At 34.0% G+C, this 20,886-nt stretch overlaps 1 protein-coding gene and 1 long non-coding RNA gene across 3 annotated transcripts in view; one reads left to right on the top strand and one right to left on the bottom strand.

The window, feature by feature from the left end:
• Positions 1 to 173: 173 nt before the first annotated feature.
• Positions 174 to 14,996, top strand: LOC131273434 (uncharacterized). The gene is made up of 3 exons (XR_009180647.2): positions 174 to 452; positions 14,017 to 14,113; positions 14,810 to 14,996. It is a non-coding gene; the product is annotated as an uncharacterized lncRNA (long non-coding RNA).
• Positions 2,861 to 20,886, bottom strand: part of DACH1 (dachshund family transcription factor 1) — a 422,811-nt gene continuing 404,785 nt past the window's right edge. For both annotated transcript variants that reach the window (XM_004468151.5, XM_058276592.2), the window contains one exon: positions 2,861 to 5,580. In XM_004468151.5, coding sequence (XP_004468208.2) covers positions 5,543 to 5,580 — 38 coding nt within the window. In that variant the 3' untranslated portion in view covers positions 2,861 to 5,542. The remainder of the gene's footprint in view (positions 5,581 to 20,886) is intronic.

Here is a 20,886-nt window from a genome sequence, read left to right as displayed (position 1 = left end):
GGGCTCCCGCCATCTACCATATGGGAGGCCCTGGGTTTGTGTCCCAGGGCCTCCTTGTGAAGGCAAGCTGGCCTGTGCACTGCAGAGAGCTGATGCAGTGAGATGACTCAACAAAGGGAGACAAGCAGACATAGAAAAAATGCTCAGCGAATGGACACAGAGGACAGCAAAAAACAAGCTGCAAGGGGAGGGGAATAAATAAATAAAAATAAATAAATCTTAAAAAAAAAGCCATAGACACATAGAAAAGCCGCAATGACAGAAGCTTCCAGAAGTTGACATCAACAAACCATAGAGTGAGAAAAGCCACAGATGGAGCAGCCCGAAGCAGAACTAGCCTGAGGCCCAGAGGAGAGAGAGACCAGCCCAGGCTGACTTCTACCCTGCCACGTGTCTGATCACCCATGACTGCAGCTTGGTGAGAGAGCATCTCTGATGATGCCCTGATCAAGGTATTTTTCTCAACTTCAAAAATATAAGATTTTAGCCTAATAAAATCCAATTGAACAAGCCAACTCATTTCTGATAAATTGCATTGGCAGTCTTTCAGCAAACTAATACCTTAACCTTAGTACATTAGAATCACTGGAGGAACTTAAAAATCCTGCTACTCTAGCCCCAATACCCAGAGATTCAAATTTAATTGGACACCTAGTTTTTAAAAAATTCCCCAGATGGGTGTTTCTAATGTACTGCTAATCTAATATCTCCTGGCATGTGGTCTGAGTTGAGGCAATCAGAACTCCAGGAGATTGTGATTTTGGACGAGAGAGAAAAACTGAATGGCTCGCTTTGCGGGCTAGATCCTACGCTCCCCAATACAGAGGAGTGGAGGGACAGACAAAAGAAGCGAACATGTCTGTAATGGGGGCGGAGGTGAGGAGGAGAAGCAGAGTCACCAAGAGGGGCAGAACAGTGAAGGTAGAAGACATCCCTGACCCCTGGCTGCATTCCTGTCTTGGGCTTCCTTGAAGATTCCTGCATCTCCGTTACCAATTCCTTTTGCCTTTTAACTTGGTAGGCGTTTCTTGTCATTGCATGTACCAGAAGTGTCCTAATCAAATACGATAGCTAAATTAAAACCTCTAATTAATCAATAAATGTAAATGATGTGGGCACCGCAAATGTCACTCATTTAGATTTTGAGTTTATGCTCTATCTGTGTTATTTTAGGCCATTACTCCCCATATAGAAATGTGAAGCTGGGTAATTGAATTTTGAAGTACAATTTGATATTGTATATTTATGCCCAATAGTCTGATCATATATGGAATTTATTGTTTATTGATGATAATTTTTCATGATTAAATAGACTACTCATTTTACAACAAAATTGCAACCATTGGTTAAGAATGATGTGATTGAAGAGAATGAACAAATAACAAGGAAAGAATAACTAGTCTGATGTTTTACCAGGGGGAACATGTATCTTTCCCTTTTCTCAATTTCTACACACTTGTCTGACTCCCAAATCATCTTTATACTGTTCTCTAGAAGATTAATGTATGAAATGGGCCACTAGATTGTTACCATCTAGTGGAAAGGTATCTAAATCAATACCTTTTAATATCATCTCTGTGCTCACTACAGAGTAGATGCTTGTGGATCTTTTCTGACTGAAAGTAAAACTTCCCACTCCAATAAAATTATAAGCTCTTTTCAGATAGAAAATAGGTTTTCATCTTCCATAATGTAGTCATTACAACTGCTAGCATAGCGCCTTCTGCCGAATAGAGGCTTTATTAATGAATGCTGCTTAAGTGAATAAATGAGGATCAGTTCAGCTTTTATATATCAGTTGTACATGTTAAATGTTAGCACCAAACCTGCACATAAGGAGCAAGTGCTTTTTTTATAATGGTTTTTACAATAATGTTTTAATTCTATTAACATCCCTACTTCCCATATTTTAAAAATGTGATCCATGTTACTTTTATTTCTGATTTACTCTTCCTTAATAAATAGCTTTTGTGTAGAGTGTAAATGTGCTAGTTAGTCCCAATGAAAACACATATGGAAAACACTCAAACTTATCACTAAACTCCATGCAGAAACTCTGTGATATTCTACTATGAGTCTTACTGGCATAGACACATGATGACAGAAGACAAAAATGTATTCATAATGGTCACATAAACATTTTAGTTTTTTATTAGGGAAAAATCATAATTTGTGAGTATGCTATTTCAAGAGTTCATTGAAATAATTCTCTTAGAAAAATTCCATTTTCCCCTCGAGAATTTTTAGGATATTCACAGAGATAGCAACCCAATATTTCTTCAAATACTGCATTTTAGGTTGATTAAAATGTTTATATATTATTAAATAATAATGGAATTTCCAAGTTTTAAAGGCATTTTTCCCAATGATAGAGAGTGAAAGCAAAATACTGAGTTAGAGTTACAGATCTACACTCAGAGATATGGGAATAATATATTTTGTTCCATCAACATGTCTACTTTACATTATTCAGCACAAAGCTTTGTGAAATAAGAATCATGGGAATATAAGAATATAAAGGAAAAAGGTACAAATAACAGCTTCATAAACTGAGAAATGTACATAAATAAATCATGTATATGTGGGCAGTTTGCTTAGCTGGCAAGAAACAAAATATGGAAAATATGCTTGTTAAACAATAACTACAGAGTGTGCTTTTATGATGTTTTTCACCACAGTAATTCATATTAGAGATAGAAGCAGTTGCATGTTAAATAAAATCATTGAGCATTGTTCCTCTCGCATTGCAAAGAGCTGACTTATGTTGTTTTTAGATGCCTCCCATTAGAAAGTAAATATTCCTTCAATGTCATGCATTTCACAGAATTTAATAAAGACGAACTGTAAATAAAGTCACAGGGAGATTTCAGACAGTTTTATTAGGAGATTGTTGAAAAGAAAAAGAAAATTAAATACAGTAACAGTAAACGTGGTTCTCACATTGAAACCAGGCTCAAATAACTAGGCTACCATAGAAAAATTTCCAATTCTTGCATTATGATGTAAAAACAGATTTTGTACAGATTTTGTACAACAAAATTCGTAATAACCTTTTATCATTTTTAGAAAACTTTAAATATATAGATAAAAATAGACAATTTTCATAGGTCCTACATGAAGATGAGTATGTTCTGTTCCAAGGGCTTGCATAGAGCGCAAATGTGGTTATAATATAGAACTAGGCATTAATATTTTTAGGATTACAAAAGCATGGAAACCATAAAATGGGCAAAATTTTACTTATCTATACCAAAAAGCAAATTTCCGAACCAACCTTTATGACTAAAAAATAAAAAGGGCAAAAAATTTAAGTTACAGACTTACAATAACATTTCATGAATTGCAATATTTACAAGTTAGTAAGATTTCTCAACAAATAGCTGGTAGCTTTTTTCTTTATTCCTTGCTAAAACTTCCTTTTATGTTGAACCAAACACTAAAGCATTCTCAAAGGTCTTGAAAGTATGTATTTTAAAACTATTTAACCTACTTAACAGGTGACTCTATGCAAGGAGCAGAGCAATGGTTGATTCTACTATTTATGTAAGTTGTAGGCTTTTAAAAAATCTTTCAAAAAATGTATGATTCAAAAGTTTGCCACAAGTCCATCAGATTTTAAGTGTTGTAATCTTTTAAGACTGCATGGGGTCTTAAGGTTTGGGGAAAAATACATGTAACTAGGAATAGAATCTCTTGTGCTCAAACAATAAAGATGCTTCTGTAAGAACTATGCTTAGTAAATCAAAGGTCTACAAAGCATTAAGTAACAATATTTTAAATAAAAATATTGCTCCCTTTTTAAGCAAGCTAAAATAGGAAATGTATATATAACCGTTCTATTTGTTTAAAAAAATGGACTTGGTTAATAGTGAGCTACACAAAAGAAATATATTCCAGTATTGCGAGGAAGACCTAACAACTATGGAAGCATAGTGCCAAAATACCTATAACATTAAAATAATTTGTTAACCAAATAAGCCATACCCACTCAGAACTATCTTTAAACATCTTTTAGCTAGTTTTCTTCGACACTTAAGATTTTGCTATTTTCTGGTAATAAATAATGTTTTGTGCATAAAACGTTAAGATGACAACAAAATCATGAAATGTACAGTAACTGTACTGATTCAAATCAGTCTTTAAAGGTGTAACTCCAGACAAGGAAAAAAACAAAGAGAAGGTAACTTCAGCATGTAAAAAGCACTGTTTGCAGCTTTACTTCCAGTTATCTGCACAAAAGTGAAAACACATACTGTAACTTTCAAAAAGACAGTGAAAATAACACGTAGCCACCCTTCCCTCTGACTAGGGTGGGAAGCACAACACATTTTAACTTTATCACTCAGAGATACATGGTATTGGACTGATACATCAAGAGTTTTGTTAGGTTTTGTTTTTCAGCAACATTAACATAATATGACATTAACATATAAAAATAGTTCTGGCGTTTTGATGTACTTCTCAGCCACAATCCATTCTCAGTTGTGCAGTCTGGGGCACTAACTGGGGTTCAATATACAAATAAAAGTGGCTGACACAGAGTTCTGATGTCACCAGATGCTTAAGATCTCATTCATTAATACTGTGACTCCAGACAAATATTTACATGCCTGCATGCGTTAAAACCAGAAAGGCGTCTTTCTGACCAAGAGGGTGACAAAACATATTTTCTAAAATTTTCATTTTCCTAAATTCTAGTATACTACTGCATACATAATACCTTCCTTGTGTGTTTTTTGTTTATATACTGTACATGTGACCAACAGATTGAATAAGAAGCAACATTATTATTTTTAATCCTATATACCACTACCAGTTTGAAATGAAAACGTTACATTTATATATTTGCTTTTATTTTTAAGAAAAAAAGACCTTAAGTGAAACCGTTTGGCTTACAGTCAGTGCTTCTTTTTTCATATGCAAAATGTTATTTCACTGGGTTGTTGTCAACATCCATTTGTTGGTCTTTTGGAAAGTAGGTGACAAAAAATTTTCAGGAGAAAACCCACAATTAGAGAGTTTAAAATTGAATGTAACAGAATGTTATTCTTTATTTTATTGATTTTCTTAGGCATCCTCTATGCCCCCTACAAGCTCATTTCCAAGTGTTCCAGCTGGTTTCTAGAGGACATAATTCTGTAAGTCGGGGTGACCGCTGCCACAAGAGTCTTGCTGTGCTCAAATACAGAATTTTCAGAAGAAGAAAATGGTTAATTCCATTAAAAAAAAGATAGCTAGATCTTACTCAGACCTGCTTTTAACTCTGTATAGAAGTGTTCAGCAGCAAAGTTGCAGTTATTAACTGTAGAAGTCTGATACTTGTACATTTACAAACATTTTGAGATCTCTGATGAACCACAGGTGAAAATCAATGGAGGAGACCTTTTATTTTTTTGTAGGATACTTAAACTTCTGAAGAACATTAATACACAAAATTGAGGAAGTTCACTTAAAAGAACTTTATTTTTTCCAAATTTTCCGACGATGAATCTTTAACTGCAAAGTTCTTTACCATAATCTGGATTTCTTCTACAGGAAACATTCAGTACATGACAGTAGTTTTCAAATACAGTCTTCCATCTAAAAATGAATAATGAAAAATAATTAATAACTGCATTTAGGGAGAAACATAAATCTAAAAACCATGTAACTGGACACAAAATTTGTGAGTTTTTATTTTCACTTTCTTAGGAAGGAACATTTTTTTCATATATTCTCAAAGTTAATTTCATAATTACATGATTGAAAAGAATACAGCATTTCTAGCTCTCATAAATATATATTTGCTATTTTGATATCAGTTCCAAGCACTCAGAAAATAGATAAGAGTCTGTGTGTGTGCTTTACTGATATGCAAAACTAGTTGATTTCTGTTGAATGACAATTACTTCCTCCAAGCCAACAGAACCAAATTTCCTCTGAGAGCACTCAGGTGTATCTCTATCACGAAAGACAGAGCTCCCATCTTACTCTTTAGCAGTGTTGTTAAATATACCATGTAATGTAACTATTGTGCACATTTGTTGCTATTTACATGAAAGCCAGCTAGGTTTATTTCATCAATATCAGTGAACTATACAGTCTTTTCCCCCTGAAGGGAGATTGACCAAATAATTAAATATTAGGATGTGAGTTTATTAGTCAACTTTTACCAAGTGAGAAACACTCTTATGTGAAAAAGAAAAGGAAATCAAATTCCAGATACATTGAATAAACAACCCACTTGAATGAGGAAAAAATAAGAAATAGGAAATTAAGACTCTAAAGCAAAAAGCCAAAACAAAGCAAAAGTCTCTTTTCCAAATGTATAATTCTCTAAACTGTGCACTTTGTGGTGTGGTCTAAATTTTTGATGTATTAGTGTAAATAAGTCTAAATTTTAAGTTTCTGAAGAGGAAACTTTTTCAGACATTTAAATAAAGCATTCTGCCAGGCATTAGTTTATAAACTGTCTGGTATCTTAAAGAATTAAAATACAAGGAAACAGAAATCAACTATAGTAGCTATAGTAGATACAGGAAGTAAAAAGGATAGTATGAATATTTTTATCTTGGTTTCAACAATGAACTAATTAAGTGATTTTACATATAGAGAAACTACTGTAATTCATCTGCAAAGAACTTAAAAGCATTGATATTAAATCCCTTTGTTTTATTTCATAGAAATATTGAAGTGCCCAAACTCTATATTCCAGAATGTCATGGAACTCTGTGTTTTGCTCATTAATATATTCGAAGCCCCTAAGGCATACTGAGTAAATATGTGCTGAAGGAAGGATGGAAAGATAGAAGGAATTCGATTGTCTTCATGTGGTTTATACATGAGTGGATATTGAATGAAACATTGAATTTATTGTGTAGTTACCAATCAAAATCCACCTTTTGCCCTCAATAACATTGGCATGAATGTCCATGAGATTAGTCTCGCAGTGGCTAATTTCTAAGAAAGTGGGCCAGATATTATTTGCCTCTCTAAAATTAATCCAATACAACATTAAGGGACAATAACACTTGAAAGTCCCCAAATATCCTTAGCTTTCCAATTCTGCAATCATATGTTAGTAGATTCAATAGAAATTACCAACTACAATGAAAAAACATCTCCTATAAATAGGATAGGTTTTTGAGCATATGGTGTAATCTAAAATTCACCAATGAAATGTATTTTTATTCCAACTGAACTTTATTTTTGAATTGATGACTCAAGTGCACGCAAAAATTATGCTGACTAATCACACTAGATATGTGTTCCAAAAATATTTTACCTCCTTTGGCTCCTAACTATGCCTCTTACTGATACTAAATATTATTATAGCTCAGCAAAAGCTATTAGAATAATCAATGAGGACAGAACCTCCTAAATCAAGCATTACTCAGATATCAATGTTAAAGCCATATAATTTTGATGAAAATTTCTTTCTATTAAGGATATGACAGTACCATGTTAATTTTTATAAAATATTTATTTGCTTTGACATGGAACATGGCCTCATTTCTTCTGTTGGCTTGGTTTGGTTGTGTCCAACTGAAGGACAAAATTATACTATGCTTATTCATTTACATTATATAAATATATACATATATAATTATTTGCTAGTTTCAGTTAAGAAAAATTTCGATTACTCACTTTGCAAATCAAGCCTAAGCAACTCAATATTATAAAAATATACAGCATACTAACATTTCAATTTCTGATACTTAGTACTATCTGGCTAAAAGTCGGACTTTTTTAAAGATAATTTTGAGTCTAATAATTTTTATTACATGGAAAATATAAATAATAAGCTAGGAATTAAGAATACAGAAGTAACAAAAGAGGTAGAGTGCTGGTATTTTTTACCAAAACATTTCAATTTCTAGTCCCTTAATAAATTTATATATACTTCTCATTTCTTTCAGTTGTCTCATTATTTCTATCATACCTTGAGTTATGCTGAGAATTTCACACCCATTTCCATTAAAAAAAAAAAAAAGAATATTTCCTAGGACTAGGCAGGGGAAAGAGAAATTCTTGTCTTCTCCCAAACTAATTCCTTTAACTGAGGTCTTCCAAAGTATCTGTGAAAAAGTCTTAACTTGTTCAAAACTAACATTTCAGGGCTCACTATGAATCTTTTAAATCACTATATACTGAAGAGAAAAAAAATAAAGTGTTAAATAGTTTCTTTAATCTTCTTTGATGTCTACTGCTATAGAGAACAATCTAAGGGCAAAGAATGGAGATATTGACAAAAATCTGCAGTATATTCAATCTGAGTAATTGTTTTTAAAATTACACATTTAAGTCTCTAGCCAAATTCTTCATCAAGGTCTATAAAGTGCTCCATAAACTGGTATAGGTGTCCTCTCCAATCTTACTTTCTCAGCCCTATCCCATGCCTCTGCGACCCTTGCCCTCCTTCGCAATCCTACAGCATGCCAGACTCTACAGGCCTGGAGTCTCCCCTTTGAAGTTAAGTCCTCCCTCTTGCCTGCTGCCTACTTCTGCTGCTTCTCCTTATTGATCTTTTCTAAATAAAGCTCCCCTATTTATGCTCCAATACAGGCACCCTGAGAATTAACTCCACAGCACTTTTCTCCATTTGCAGTTTCATACCGTGAGCCTATTATATGGGGAGCCCACGAGAGCAGTGCTGTGCCTGCCTTCCCACTATCACACCACCAGTGCCTGTACCGAGTAACCAGCCAACATGTATTTGTTAGATGATGAATGAAAGGAAGTCAAAAGAAATATAAGGGAATAAGTACTTCTTCAAGGCTACAAAATGGTTCTCTAATATTATACGCATACACATTAAGAAAGAAAAAAAGAGCACAGGTTAAAAAAAAAAAGATATATACCAAAATAAAATCATTGCATGACAAGGAATAATTGACTTTGAAAGCTATCAAATAATGTAAGCTAACATAAATTACATTAAAATATAAATATAAATTAAATATAAATATAAATATAAATAAAAATAAATTAAAAATAGCTTTTTTCACTAAAACATTAATTTTTCCAAAAGCCGATTACCTCCACTATTGTATTCATTGCATTTTATATAATATTTTATAACCAGTGGTGTTAAAACGAAAATTTTATTAGGATGATGCTTTCCTAAAAATTTTAGCCTCAAGTGTAAAATGTTTGGAGCAATAAATTAATGGAAATACCTATGAAATAAATATCTAATATCTTTGGCATATTAGAAAATTTAAAGTCTAAAACAAAATTTTAAAATAAAACATATTGATTTTTAAAATAAACCATGGTTTTATTTTAATTTTAAAAATTAATTTTAATTTTAATATTTTAAGCATCTTTATCTTGGACCATATACAAAATACCTTCACAAAAAGTATGTACATGTATATATTTATATGTTCACTATGTGATCTACTGTAATTACACTTTTAAGATGTCTCCTATTATATTTTGACTAATGTTCCTAACAGATGGACAAATGCATCAAACATTAAAGTTGTCAGCTATAAAATAGATTCCACCTGCTACAGTTAAGGCATCTCTACCATAAAATAATACTTAGGCATCAGAGATTCCCAGCCACACCATGGACTGCAGTCAGAAATATATCCAGTGTAGACAAACCATGAAAAAATGATGGTCTGTTTCTCTTTATAAAAGTCTAACTTCTGAAGCAATTCTACTTTATAATTTTTCATCTTTATTAAAGCATACTTGTGGACAATTCAAAGCATACAGGAAAAAAAGAAGTTTTAACTAATTTTATTTTGTTGCAATCCACAGCAAATAACAGCACACCCAGAGAGTTAACTATGGTCCTCTGAATTATAAGGCTGTAGTTTTATCTCAGGCTCCTGGTAAACTATATGAATGGACCCAAGACTCAAACTGTGTCATGTTTTCATTTTATATAAAGTGGGTCCAATACTTCTTCCTTCCCTGACTGTTCCAACAGCAAGGGAAGCTATTTGGCTGTAGAGAAGGTCCTACAAAAACAAGCTGCAGGACAGAGACCAAGGAATCTCTGGAGAGTTTTTACGGCTATTACATTATTTAGAGTTGTGTTATTTGCATCTAGAAATTCAAGAGGCTTATTGATATGTTTTATTTTAAGGTTTGCCCTTTGCACATATTTACTCCATGGTAAATAATCTTGCATCTGCCTACTTCTTCCTGGTAAAACTTTTTTATGCATGCATATGTTGGCCACAGACAAAAATGTTTTTCCTGTTTCTTCCTGATGCTGAGCTAGGTCTACCAAAAAAATATTATTCCAGATATCCTAAATTGATGAGCATTTTACCTTAAAATCAAGTAAACTGGCAATAACGATTATCATTATAACTAATATTTTCTGAATATCTATTCTGTCCAAGGTGTTTTACGGATTTTATGTCTAAACCTCCCAACAACTCAGGAAAATAATGCATTTTATAAATGAGGCTATTAAGGCTCAAAAAGTTGAGTATCTTGTCCAATTTTACATTTTACAGACTAGTAAGAAGAAATGCAATAATCAGATACTAGTGTGAATCTAAATTTCGTGTTCACAATATCCCTTTTCCTCATATAAGCAACTGGACTGTCACTGAAGGAAACAGGGTGACTGACTTTCAGAGGTAGGAGATATTCTAGTAAACACTTTGATGCTGTCAATCTCGCTATCTTGAAGATCTGGTGCTTGCTGGCTGTCCCAGGAACAGGGTTTTCCTTTAAGGCTGAAGAGCCTCAAATGAACAACTTTGTATGGAAACTAGGATTTGGGTAGTCTGGTTTTGGAGAAAATACCTTCCTTTGACAGAATGATTGCTGTTTTCTGGGAGGATGATATGACATGAAAATCAAGTTAAACTCTGTGCATGGGAGTACTTAAATGAAAAGTCTGTCCTAATTAAAAGCATTTAGGAGTAGGGGTTGAGTGAAACTATTTAAATTACAAATTCCTAATAGTTTCAATTTGATGCTTACAGCTATAATTTGGTGTATAAGAAAATATCTAAATCACAGAATACTTTATTGCAAGTGTGAATTTTGTATGCTATCTGTTAGCATTGAAATTTAAATCCACAGATAATGAATTGAAGAAAAAATTTTAAGTTCCTGTTAAAAAATGGATCTTGAGTTTTGAAGCTGAAATAAATCAGACCCTTTACATTAATAAATATTAAATGTTATTTATTTGCTATGGCTGAGGAGGGAGGAATATGGAATCTGCCAGAAAAACTTCTGGTTTTGTTCTGCTTTGTGTTCATGGAGTAAGTTTGAGTCAATGTTTTTTGCAACTGTTATTAAATGGAGTTATTGATAAGGTCTAATACATAGGGATATAGATATAGATATATTATATATATTATTTAGCTTTTATTCTGCATATAAAAACTAGAGCATTGGATAGCTTCATCAAAAAACTAATGAAATTTGTTGGATACCAATCACATTATATGACAAGATTTTATATTAGAAGATGGCATATCAATAGAACAATTTTAAATTGCTTAATTGGGTGACAGAGAACACCAATTCTTTTATTGTGTGAAAACCATGTAAAATCATTAACAAGGGGGAGTATTCTATTGAAAGATACCATGTAATATGCAAATAGATATATGTTCCAGTTTTGAATAGAACTCCCTCACACACATCCATAAGGATCTCTTATTTGTCTTCGCACAAAGGGCTTAATTAATTGCATTTCCTGTTAGAAGTAGTTTTATTAAAAATAGCATCTACTTTTTCAAAATTTATTTCCAGACACCTGTAAGCTAATGAAGTTAGCTGTTTTCACAAAACATTTGTACACGTACATGCCTCACTACTCCACAGTTAAGGACAGTATTAGCAAAGCAGAGGGCAAACATATACAGAAAGTTTAATATTTACTTATAGGATATGATATTAATATGAAATATAGTAGTTCTGAGCCTTTCTCAACATAATGTCTTAATCATGTGAAATAAGGGAAACCAAAACAAGTGATGAAAACAAATGTTAATGATTCATGTGATATTTGATAACACAACGAAAGGAAGTCAAAATAAAAGCAAACAAACAGGAACAGATGGGAAGGATCTCTGTCAAGTCATAACCCCTCTTCTAAAACCCCCAAAGGAAGAAGCTAATTAAAGAAAATATTGTTTCTTGCTTTTTTATAATTTTATATTTAGAGTGAGAACATTCTGCTACGGCTAAAGCAAAGAAGCAGAGACACAAAGTCTACATTTAACATGGGAAATATTTTAAGAGAGATTGATGTTCAGTACAGACCCATTTATTTGAGGATACTGAATAAATATCATTTCTTCTTATGAAATGCAGATAATTTTACAGTGATTTCCAGAAGTTTAAACACTAAACATAGTCAAATTTAATTAAAAAGTAGAAATTGAAAGTTGTAACAAATTTAGAATAATTTGTTATATTATTCAGGGTTATAACTGGGGAGACTGAGGCCCACAGAGTTGGGTCAAAGCAAGAAAAGATTAGGCTCCATGTCCCTTTAGCATGTTTTCTCCATAAGCACATGGTGCTTTTCTAAAGAATAGGCACAGAAAATCTATAGAAAAGAGAATAGCAGTTAGGTTATTGTTATGACTGAATTATGTTCACGAGACAAAGACATGTCCCAGGCTTAACCCATGGTCCTGTGGATGTGAGTTCATGTACAAATAGAAACTTCGAAGATCCTATTTGCAGGAGGCCACATTGAATCAGGGTGGGCCTTAATCCAATATGGCAGAAATGTTTTTAAATAGAGGAAAATCAGACAAAGTCAGTCAGAGGAGAAGACAGGAAGAGACAGATTGTCTCGTGACAGGATTGCTGGAAAGGCATCATCAGAATACTACAGACTTTGGGGAAGGCATGGCCTTGGGGAAACCTTGATTTTGTACTTGTAAGCCTCCAAAACTGTGAGCCAATAAATTGCTATTTTTTAAACCAAACAGTGTGTGGTATTTGTCATTGCAGACTTGGCAAGGTAAGGCAGGTTTTATGTTTGTACCATTCAAACTTCATAGTACAAATGATAGGTAAAGATTACTGAAGGCACCAATATGGCCACGCCTGTTTGAGAAGTCAACATAGCTAATAAGGGCTAAAGTGAAGCAAAAAGGGCTAATGTGAAGCAAAGTTCTTGATAGTGCCTGTAAATACTGAAGACAAAAATTGCAATTAAGAACTGTTTATATATTTTAGTTCTCTTCTAAGACCAAACCGAGAGCCCACGAGCTAATTTTAAACATGCTTTGAGGACAAAAGATTATTTAAAGTTATAATGCACTATTGATAAGGTAGCTACCTCTTTAAGCAAACACTGTAAAAGTGAACTGTAGTCATTTCTATGCAAAAGGACTTTGCACCAGACCCCAGGTAGGAACAAGTTACCAGAAGAGATTCAAGTTTGGCCAACTTGACAATAACTATTTAAAGTGGGTGGATCTAGAGCTTGGATATTGTGGGACTAGATGGATCATCACTAGGTAAACTGGTCTAATTTCAACACTCTTTCTAAATAGGAAACTAAACAGACAAACCAACAATGAAAGCTGAATTTAAGAATGCAACGGGAAGGCATTTGAAGATGTACAGATGGCCTTGGTTAATCTTAGCCAGCTTGGAGTTATTTAGTAAGCTCCAGCCCTAGGCAAAATACTTTTCCTAAATGGCTGGATCAGTTTACAGCATCTTAGTTCCTTTGAGAAATAACATTCTTATGTCAGTATCTTAAAGGAATAAAAGGTCTTTTGCCTGAATTTCAGGCTCAATTATGATCTTAGGCTCTGTGTGGGCAGGGAGGAATTTGCTACCAAAGGGAAGATGCTTCTGCTTTACTGGGTATTAAAGAACTTTTATTCTGTAACTCAATCTTCCTCAATTGGAGTAGAAATATGGGTCCTATGGTACTAAGAACTCAACTATTTTGAAATTCCAGAGTCTAGTGAAGCACTGCAACATCCAGAAAGGAGCAAAGAGAAGAGGCGGATAAACTGCAGTAAATATTTGTGAGTGCCACTCTCCCCACAGCAGCTATAATCAACTTTTTTGCAGCCTCGAGGTAGGCAGGAGTGAGGACTGCAGCTCACCTCCTGGTCCAGCTTGTTGGTACAAGAGTGAGACATAAAGACCCCAGTCCTCCAAACTTCAGGTATCTGTGGGCTGATCGCTGACCACGCTTCCTCATTAGCTACTTGAGACCACTAGGGGTGGGCTCTGAAGATTGCCATTATTCCAGGCTCCCTTAGAAAAGGGTTGCAGACGAATCTTAAAGACAGTAAACTTCCTCAAAACTATGGATAACAGTTAAAAAGCTGCATTACCTAGAAAAGCACTGCTTCAAAGCATACCATCCCAGAATCCTCAGGATTGAGGAATAAAATATGGACTAGAGTGGACTTACTGGTATTCTACTATAGACTTACTGGTATTCTAACAAAGGAAGAAATTATATCATTGATGTGGAGACTGTGGCCACTGGAGGTGCTGAAGGCAGGGAGAGGGAAAAAGAGGTGTAATATGGGGGCATTTTTGGGACTTGGAATTGTCCTGAATGACAATTCCATGACAGATACAAGTCATTATATATGCTGCCATAACCCACATAATTGACTGGGAGAGAGTGTAAACTAAACATAAACTATAATCCACGTTTAGTGGCAATGCTTCAACTGTGTTCCTCAATTTCAATGAATGTACTACACTAATGAAAAAAGTTGTTAATGTGAGGAAGGGTGGGACATGTGGGGAGTGGGGCATATGGGAATTCCTTAATTTTTTTATTTAACATTTTTGTAATCTAAGTATCTTTTTAAAAAATTAAAAAAAATTTTTTAAAAACCCATAGAAGCAGCTCCTGGTGTTCTTGCTGGCCTTTCCCTCACCCCCTTCACAATGCAGGGTGGAACCAGTCTGAGTTCCCATTGTGGATCCCTCGTCCTGTTCCAGTGGGAGAAGAGTGGTCCCTGCGCACAGTACTGGTACGTCAGGAGGAGATCAAAGTCTTTTTCCAAGGGAATAGAAGGGGCAATCACCAGAACACTTATAAACTGTAAGTGGGGGAATTTATAAGGTTGCTAAGAAGTATAAGCCCAGCCTGCTCCTAGCAAGTTCAGATAAGATAGAAAGGACCTGGCTCTTTGCATTTGCCTCAGGCTGGTCTTCCTGCAAGTTTTGGAGGAGATCACCAGCCAAAGCAGAGCAAATTTGCAAAGATAGTGAAAGGTGGTTTTGCTTTGATTTGTTTTGACTAGCTCCTGGCATTCAAGCAAGGCTCTGTCTAGCTGTATACAAACTTAAGGAACAAATAGCTCAGGGATCAAAACCCAGAGTTAACCCTATAACATATTAAAATATATAGTAAGCAACAAGAGTACAGACAAAGAAACAGAAAATTATGGCCCATCCAAAAGAACAAGATAAAAATCCAGAAACCATCAACAAGAGGAAAAGACCCTGGACTTGCTGGACAAACACTTAAAAAAAAACCTCAATATGATCAAGAATGTAAAGGAAAACATGAAGAAAGAACTCAAGGACATGGGGAAAATAATGAATGAGTTATATGAAAATTCCTTTGAGATTCCCAATAGTAACCAAGCAAATACTGGAGGTGAAGAACAAAATAACTGAAATGAGAAATTCCCTAAATAGTTTCAACAGCAGAATGAAGGTTGCAGAAAAAAGAATCAGGGATTTTGTAGACAAAACAACTGAAATCAGGCAGAGGAGCAAGAAAGAAAAAAAGAACAGAGCAGAATGAGAAGAGCCTAAGACACCTGAGGCACGCACCAAAGCTACCACTTAGATGTATTATGGAAGTCCCAGTAAGAGAAGAAAGAAAGGGGCAGAAGGAAAATTCAAAGAATTTCCCAAATTTAATGAAAGACATGAATATGCACATTCAAGGAGCCCAACCAACCATAAATAGGATAAACTCAAGGAAAAATATGCCTAGACACATGGTAATCAAATTGTCTAATGCCAAAGACAAATACAATGCTACGAAAGCTAGGAGAGAAAAGCAAAAATTATGTAAAAGAGAATCACGTAAGATTAAATGTCAATTTCTCATCAGAAACTATGGGAGTGAAAAAGCAGTGGTCTGAAATATTTAAGTGCTGAAAGAAAACAATTGCCAAAGAAAAATTTTATATAGAGCAAGACTGTCTTTCAAAAACGTGGGACAGATTAAGATATTCCAAGAAAAACAAAAGCTGTGAGAGTTCATTACCACCAGACTCGCCTTACAGGCAATGCTATAGGGAGTTCTTTAGACTGAAAGGAAAGGACACTAGACAGAGGATCAAAGTGGCATAAAGAAATAAAGACCTCCAGTGAAAGTAATCATAAAATGCCAATACTATAGTATTGTATTTTTGGTATTTAAGTCCCATTCATTCTTCTTACAGGTACTAAAATTCAAATGCTCAAAAAGTAAGGATAAAGTGTATGATTTTGGACATACAATGTACAAAGATAATTTGTAACAAGTACAAAAAAAGGTGTGGCGATGGAGGCATATACATAGGAATAGTGTTTTAGTACGCTACTGAAATCAACTTGTTCTCAAATCGAATATGATTCTCATAGATTTAGGATGTTAAATTTAAACCCCATTTTAACCAAAAGAAAATATTGAAAAATACATTCAGAAAGTAATAAAAAGGGACTCACTATGATAAAAACACAAAAAACAAAATAAATAAGAAAGCAGGTATTTACAAAAGGATTGAAGTCAAAAAAGGTATCTGTCTTACAAAGACAAAATAGCAAAATGGCAGAAAAAATTCCTGTGTTATCAGTAGTTACTTTAAATGCAAATGGATTAAACTCTCCAGTCAAAAAGCAGAGATTGACAAAATGGATAAAAAAGAATGATCCAGCTATACTCTCTTTATAAGAGACTTACCTTAAATTTGAAGACTTATCTAGGCTGAAAGTGAAAGGATGGAAAAATATAGACCATGCAGGTAGCACCCAAAAGAGAGCTGGGATAGCTATACTAATATCAGATAAAATAGACTCTAAGCCAAAAACTGTTAAGAAGGACAAACAAATAAAAAATAAAGTGGTCAATTCAACAAGAAGACATAGAATTTATAAATATATATGCAACTAATAGCAGATCCCCTAAATATGAAATAAAATATTGACAGATTTGAAGGGAAAAAGATGGTCTTCTCTGACCACACAGGAATGTAGCTAGAAATCACTAACAGTGGGAGAAATGGAAAATTCACATTTAAATTCACAAACATGGAAATTAAACAATGTACTCTTAAACAACAAAAAGGTAAAAGAAGAAATCACTGGGTAAATTAGGAAATATCTTGAGGTAAATGAAAATAAAAGCACAACCTACCAAAATATATGGCATTCAGTGCTGAGAGGGAATTTATAATTCTAAATGCATACATTAAAAAATAAGAAATATTTCAAGTCAGAGACTTAATCTCAAACTGGAGGACCTAGAAAAAGAAGGGCAAACTAAACCCAAAGTGAGCAGAAGGAAGGAAATATCAAAAAGCAGAGATAAATGAAATAGAGATTTGAAAAAAACAATAGAATCAACAAAACCAAAAGTTGGTTCTTTGAAAGGTTAATGAAATGGATAAACTCTTAGCCAGAATGACAAAGAAAAAAAAAGAAAGGGGACACAAATAATTAAAATCAGAAAACAGACTTTACCACCAACCCCACAGAAATAAAAATAACCAGAAGAGGGTACTATGAACAACCGTACACGAGCAAATTAGACAACACAGATGAAATGGACAACATCCTAGAAACACAGAAACAACTTGCACTGACTCTAGAATAAATAGAAGATCTCAACAGACCAATTACAATTAAAGAAATTGAATCAATAATCAGAAACCTCCCAACAAAGAAAAGCCCAGGACCAGAGAGCTTCAAAGGTGAATTCTACCAAACATTCCAAGAAGACTTAACTTCAATTCTGCTCAAACTTTTCCAAGAACTTTAAGAGGATAGAACACTCCCTAACTCACTCTATAAAGCCAACATCACCCTTATATCAAAGCCACTTAAACATACCACAGAAAAGAAATTTACAGACCAATACCTCTTATAAACAGTGATGTAAAAATCCTCAACAAAAACTAGCAAACTGAATCCAGCAGTATAAGATTTATACAACATGATCAAGTGGGATTTATCGCAGGTATGCAAGGGTGTTTCAACAATGAGAAAAGCAATTAATGAAATACACATTAAAAGAATGAAAGAAAAAAATTACATAATCCTCTCCATTAGTGCATTAAAGTCATTGATAACATTCAACACCCCTTCTTGATTAAAAAAAAAAGCAGGAGGCGGCAGACTTGGCCCAGTGGTTAGGGCGTCCGTCTACCACATGGGAGGTCCGTGGTTCAAACCCCAGGCCTCCTTGACCCGTGTGGAGCTGGCCCATGCGCAGTGCTGATGTGCGCAGGGAGTGCTGTGCCATGGGGGGGTGTCCCCCGAGTAGGGGAGCCCCATGCACAAGGAATGTACCCCGTAAGGAGAGCGACCCAGTGTAAAAGAGAGTGCAGCCTACCCAAGAAAGGTGCCGCACACACGGAGAGCTGACACAGCAAGATGGCGCAACAAAAAGAAACACAGATTCCCGTGCTGCTGATAACAACAGAAGCGGACAAAGAAGACGCAGCAAATAGACACACAGAGAACAGACAACCAGGGTGGGGAGGGAAGGGGAGAGAAATAAATAAATAAATCTTTAAAAAAAACAAAAACAAAAACACAAACAAAAAAAAGCAAACAAAAACACTTAGAAAACTAGGAATAGAAGAAAACTTCCTCAACATGATAAGAGGACAATTATGAAAAACCACCACTGACATCATACACAATGATGAAAGTCTGAAAGCTTTCTAAGATCTGAAACAAGAAGAGGATGGCCTTACTCATCACCATTATTTAGCATGGCACTGGATATTTAGCTAGAGCAATTAGGCAAAGAAAGAAATAAAAGGCAAACAAATTGAAAAGTAATGTGAAACTTCCCTTATTTGTGATGTCATTATCCTGTATATAGAAAATCCTGAAAAATCCACAGTCAAGTTAATAGATTGTTTAAACATTAATAGATCTAATAAACAAATTGAACAAAATGGCTGGGTACAAGATAAACAAGTAAAAATCAATAGTGTTTCTATACACAAGTAATGAACACTATGGAGAAGAAATCAAGAAACCAATTCAATTTACAATAGCAACTAAGGAATCAAATATCTAGGAGTAAATCTAACAAAGTATATAAAAAACTTATACACAGAAAACTACAAAACATTGTTAAAACAAATCAAAGAAGACTTAAAGGCTTAAGATCCAGAATATGTAAAGATATCCCACAATTTAACAACAATTGTAAGATCTGAAACAAGAAAAGGATGTCTTCAGTCATCCCCATTATTCGGCATGGTAATAATTGTATATTTAAATGTAGATAAAAGGGGAAATGCTTGTCTATGCAACAGGTAATGGCTAATTCTATTTGTAAGTATAAGAAAGTCCTTCTGAAAAGATGTTTTATTCATGAATGATTGGCCTATAGTCAGGTAGACTTGGTTTGGATCTTAAACCTCATATTCCTAGATGTTTCTCCTTTGTCATAGTAGCTAAAATCTTACCTTCTCCCAAGTTGTCTTAACCATACCAACACCCAAAATGTCACTATTGCTTAAAGTATGACTATCATCTTCTCCAAAACAGATAATATACCCTTAGTTCTTGTATATTTCTAGGCCCTTCTACAGTACCTAGCACCTAGCAAGTGCTCAATAAAAATTTATGGAAGGAACTATTAAAATTAACATCACAGAATGAGGGGGAAGATGGATGTTATGTGGATCTGGGTGCTCTACCCCAAAAAGACCAAAGCATTACACAAGTAGTATTCTGCCTTGGAATACATAGTCTGAACCTAATCTTAAAGAAACATTAAACACAAAATGATTAATATTCTATTAAGAAAAAGGGCTGTATTCTTTAAAAATGTCAATTTTATAGAACATTTTTTAAAAGGTCAAGGAAATGTTCAATGTTAAATAAGACTAAAGAAACATGGCAACTAAATGTTACATGTGATCCTGATTTTAGATTCAGTAATGGAGGGAAATAAATGGTATAAAGGACATTATTGGATCAAGTGACAAAATCAGAATATGGATGTCATATTAGATAAAAGTATTGTACCAGTGGAATATTTATTGACCTGATAAATATACTGAGGTTACATATAAGAGAATGTCCTTATTTTTAGTATATATACTCTGAAATAATTATGGATATTATGGCTATGATATATACATTTTACTCTGAGAGGCTTCAAAAAATATTACATAGACTGACAGAGCAAATGATAACGCATGGGGGCAAAATATTAAAACAGATGAATTTTGGTAAAGAATATATGAGTGTTTTTATACTATTTTTGAGCTTTTCTGTAATTTTGAGGGTTTTTTTTTTCATATATAAACTTTAAAAAAGGAAACTGTATGGATGAAGATAAATTGTCAGTCTCCATGAGTTTCAAGATGGGTGGAACAAGAAAGCAAGATAATAAACTTAGGAATTTCATGGGTTCCTCATACATGTTTTTCCAAAGGCAAACTCATGGCTAGTAACTACTTTTTATTTCCCCCTCATCTAACACAGTGGTTGGAACATTGCAAAGTATTTAAACAAGGTTTATTGAATGAACAAAGCATTTTTGCCTAAGTGAAATAAAATGTCAATATATCAGAAATATCACATACTTGTTAATAACTAATATAAGGTTTACATTATCCATGTTTACTATTTCACTGATTATATGAGCAGTGTTATTGTAGTAACTATTTTCTGCTTAGCAATAAAGGTTTTGGGAAGTCCTATTCATGTATTGGATGGTGAGTAGAT

This window comes from Dasypus novemcinctus, chromosome 15 (genome assembly GCF_030445035.2).
Source record: "Dasypus novemcinctus isolate mDasNov1 chromosome 15, mDasNov1.1.hap2, whole genome shotgun sequence".
Taxonomy (NCBI): domain Eukaryota; kingdom Metazoa; phylum Chordata; class Mammalia; order Cingulata; family Dasypodidae; genus Dasypus; species Dasypus novemcinctus.
The sequence above is the reverse complement of the archived record's forward strand: the minus strand, read 5'-3'. Positions and strand labels throughout refer to the sequence as shown.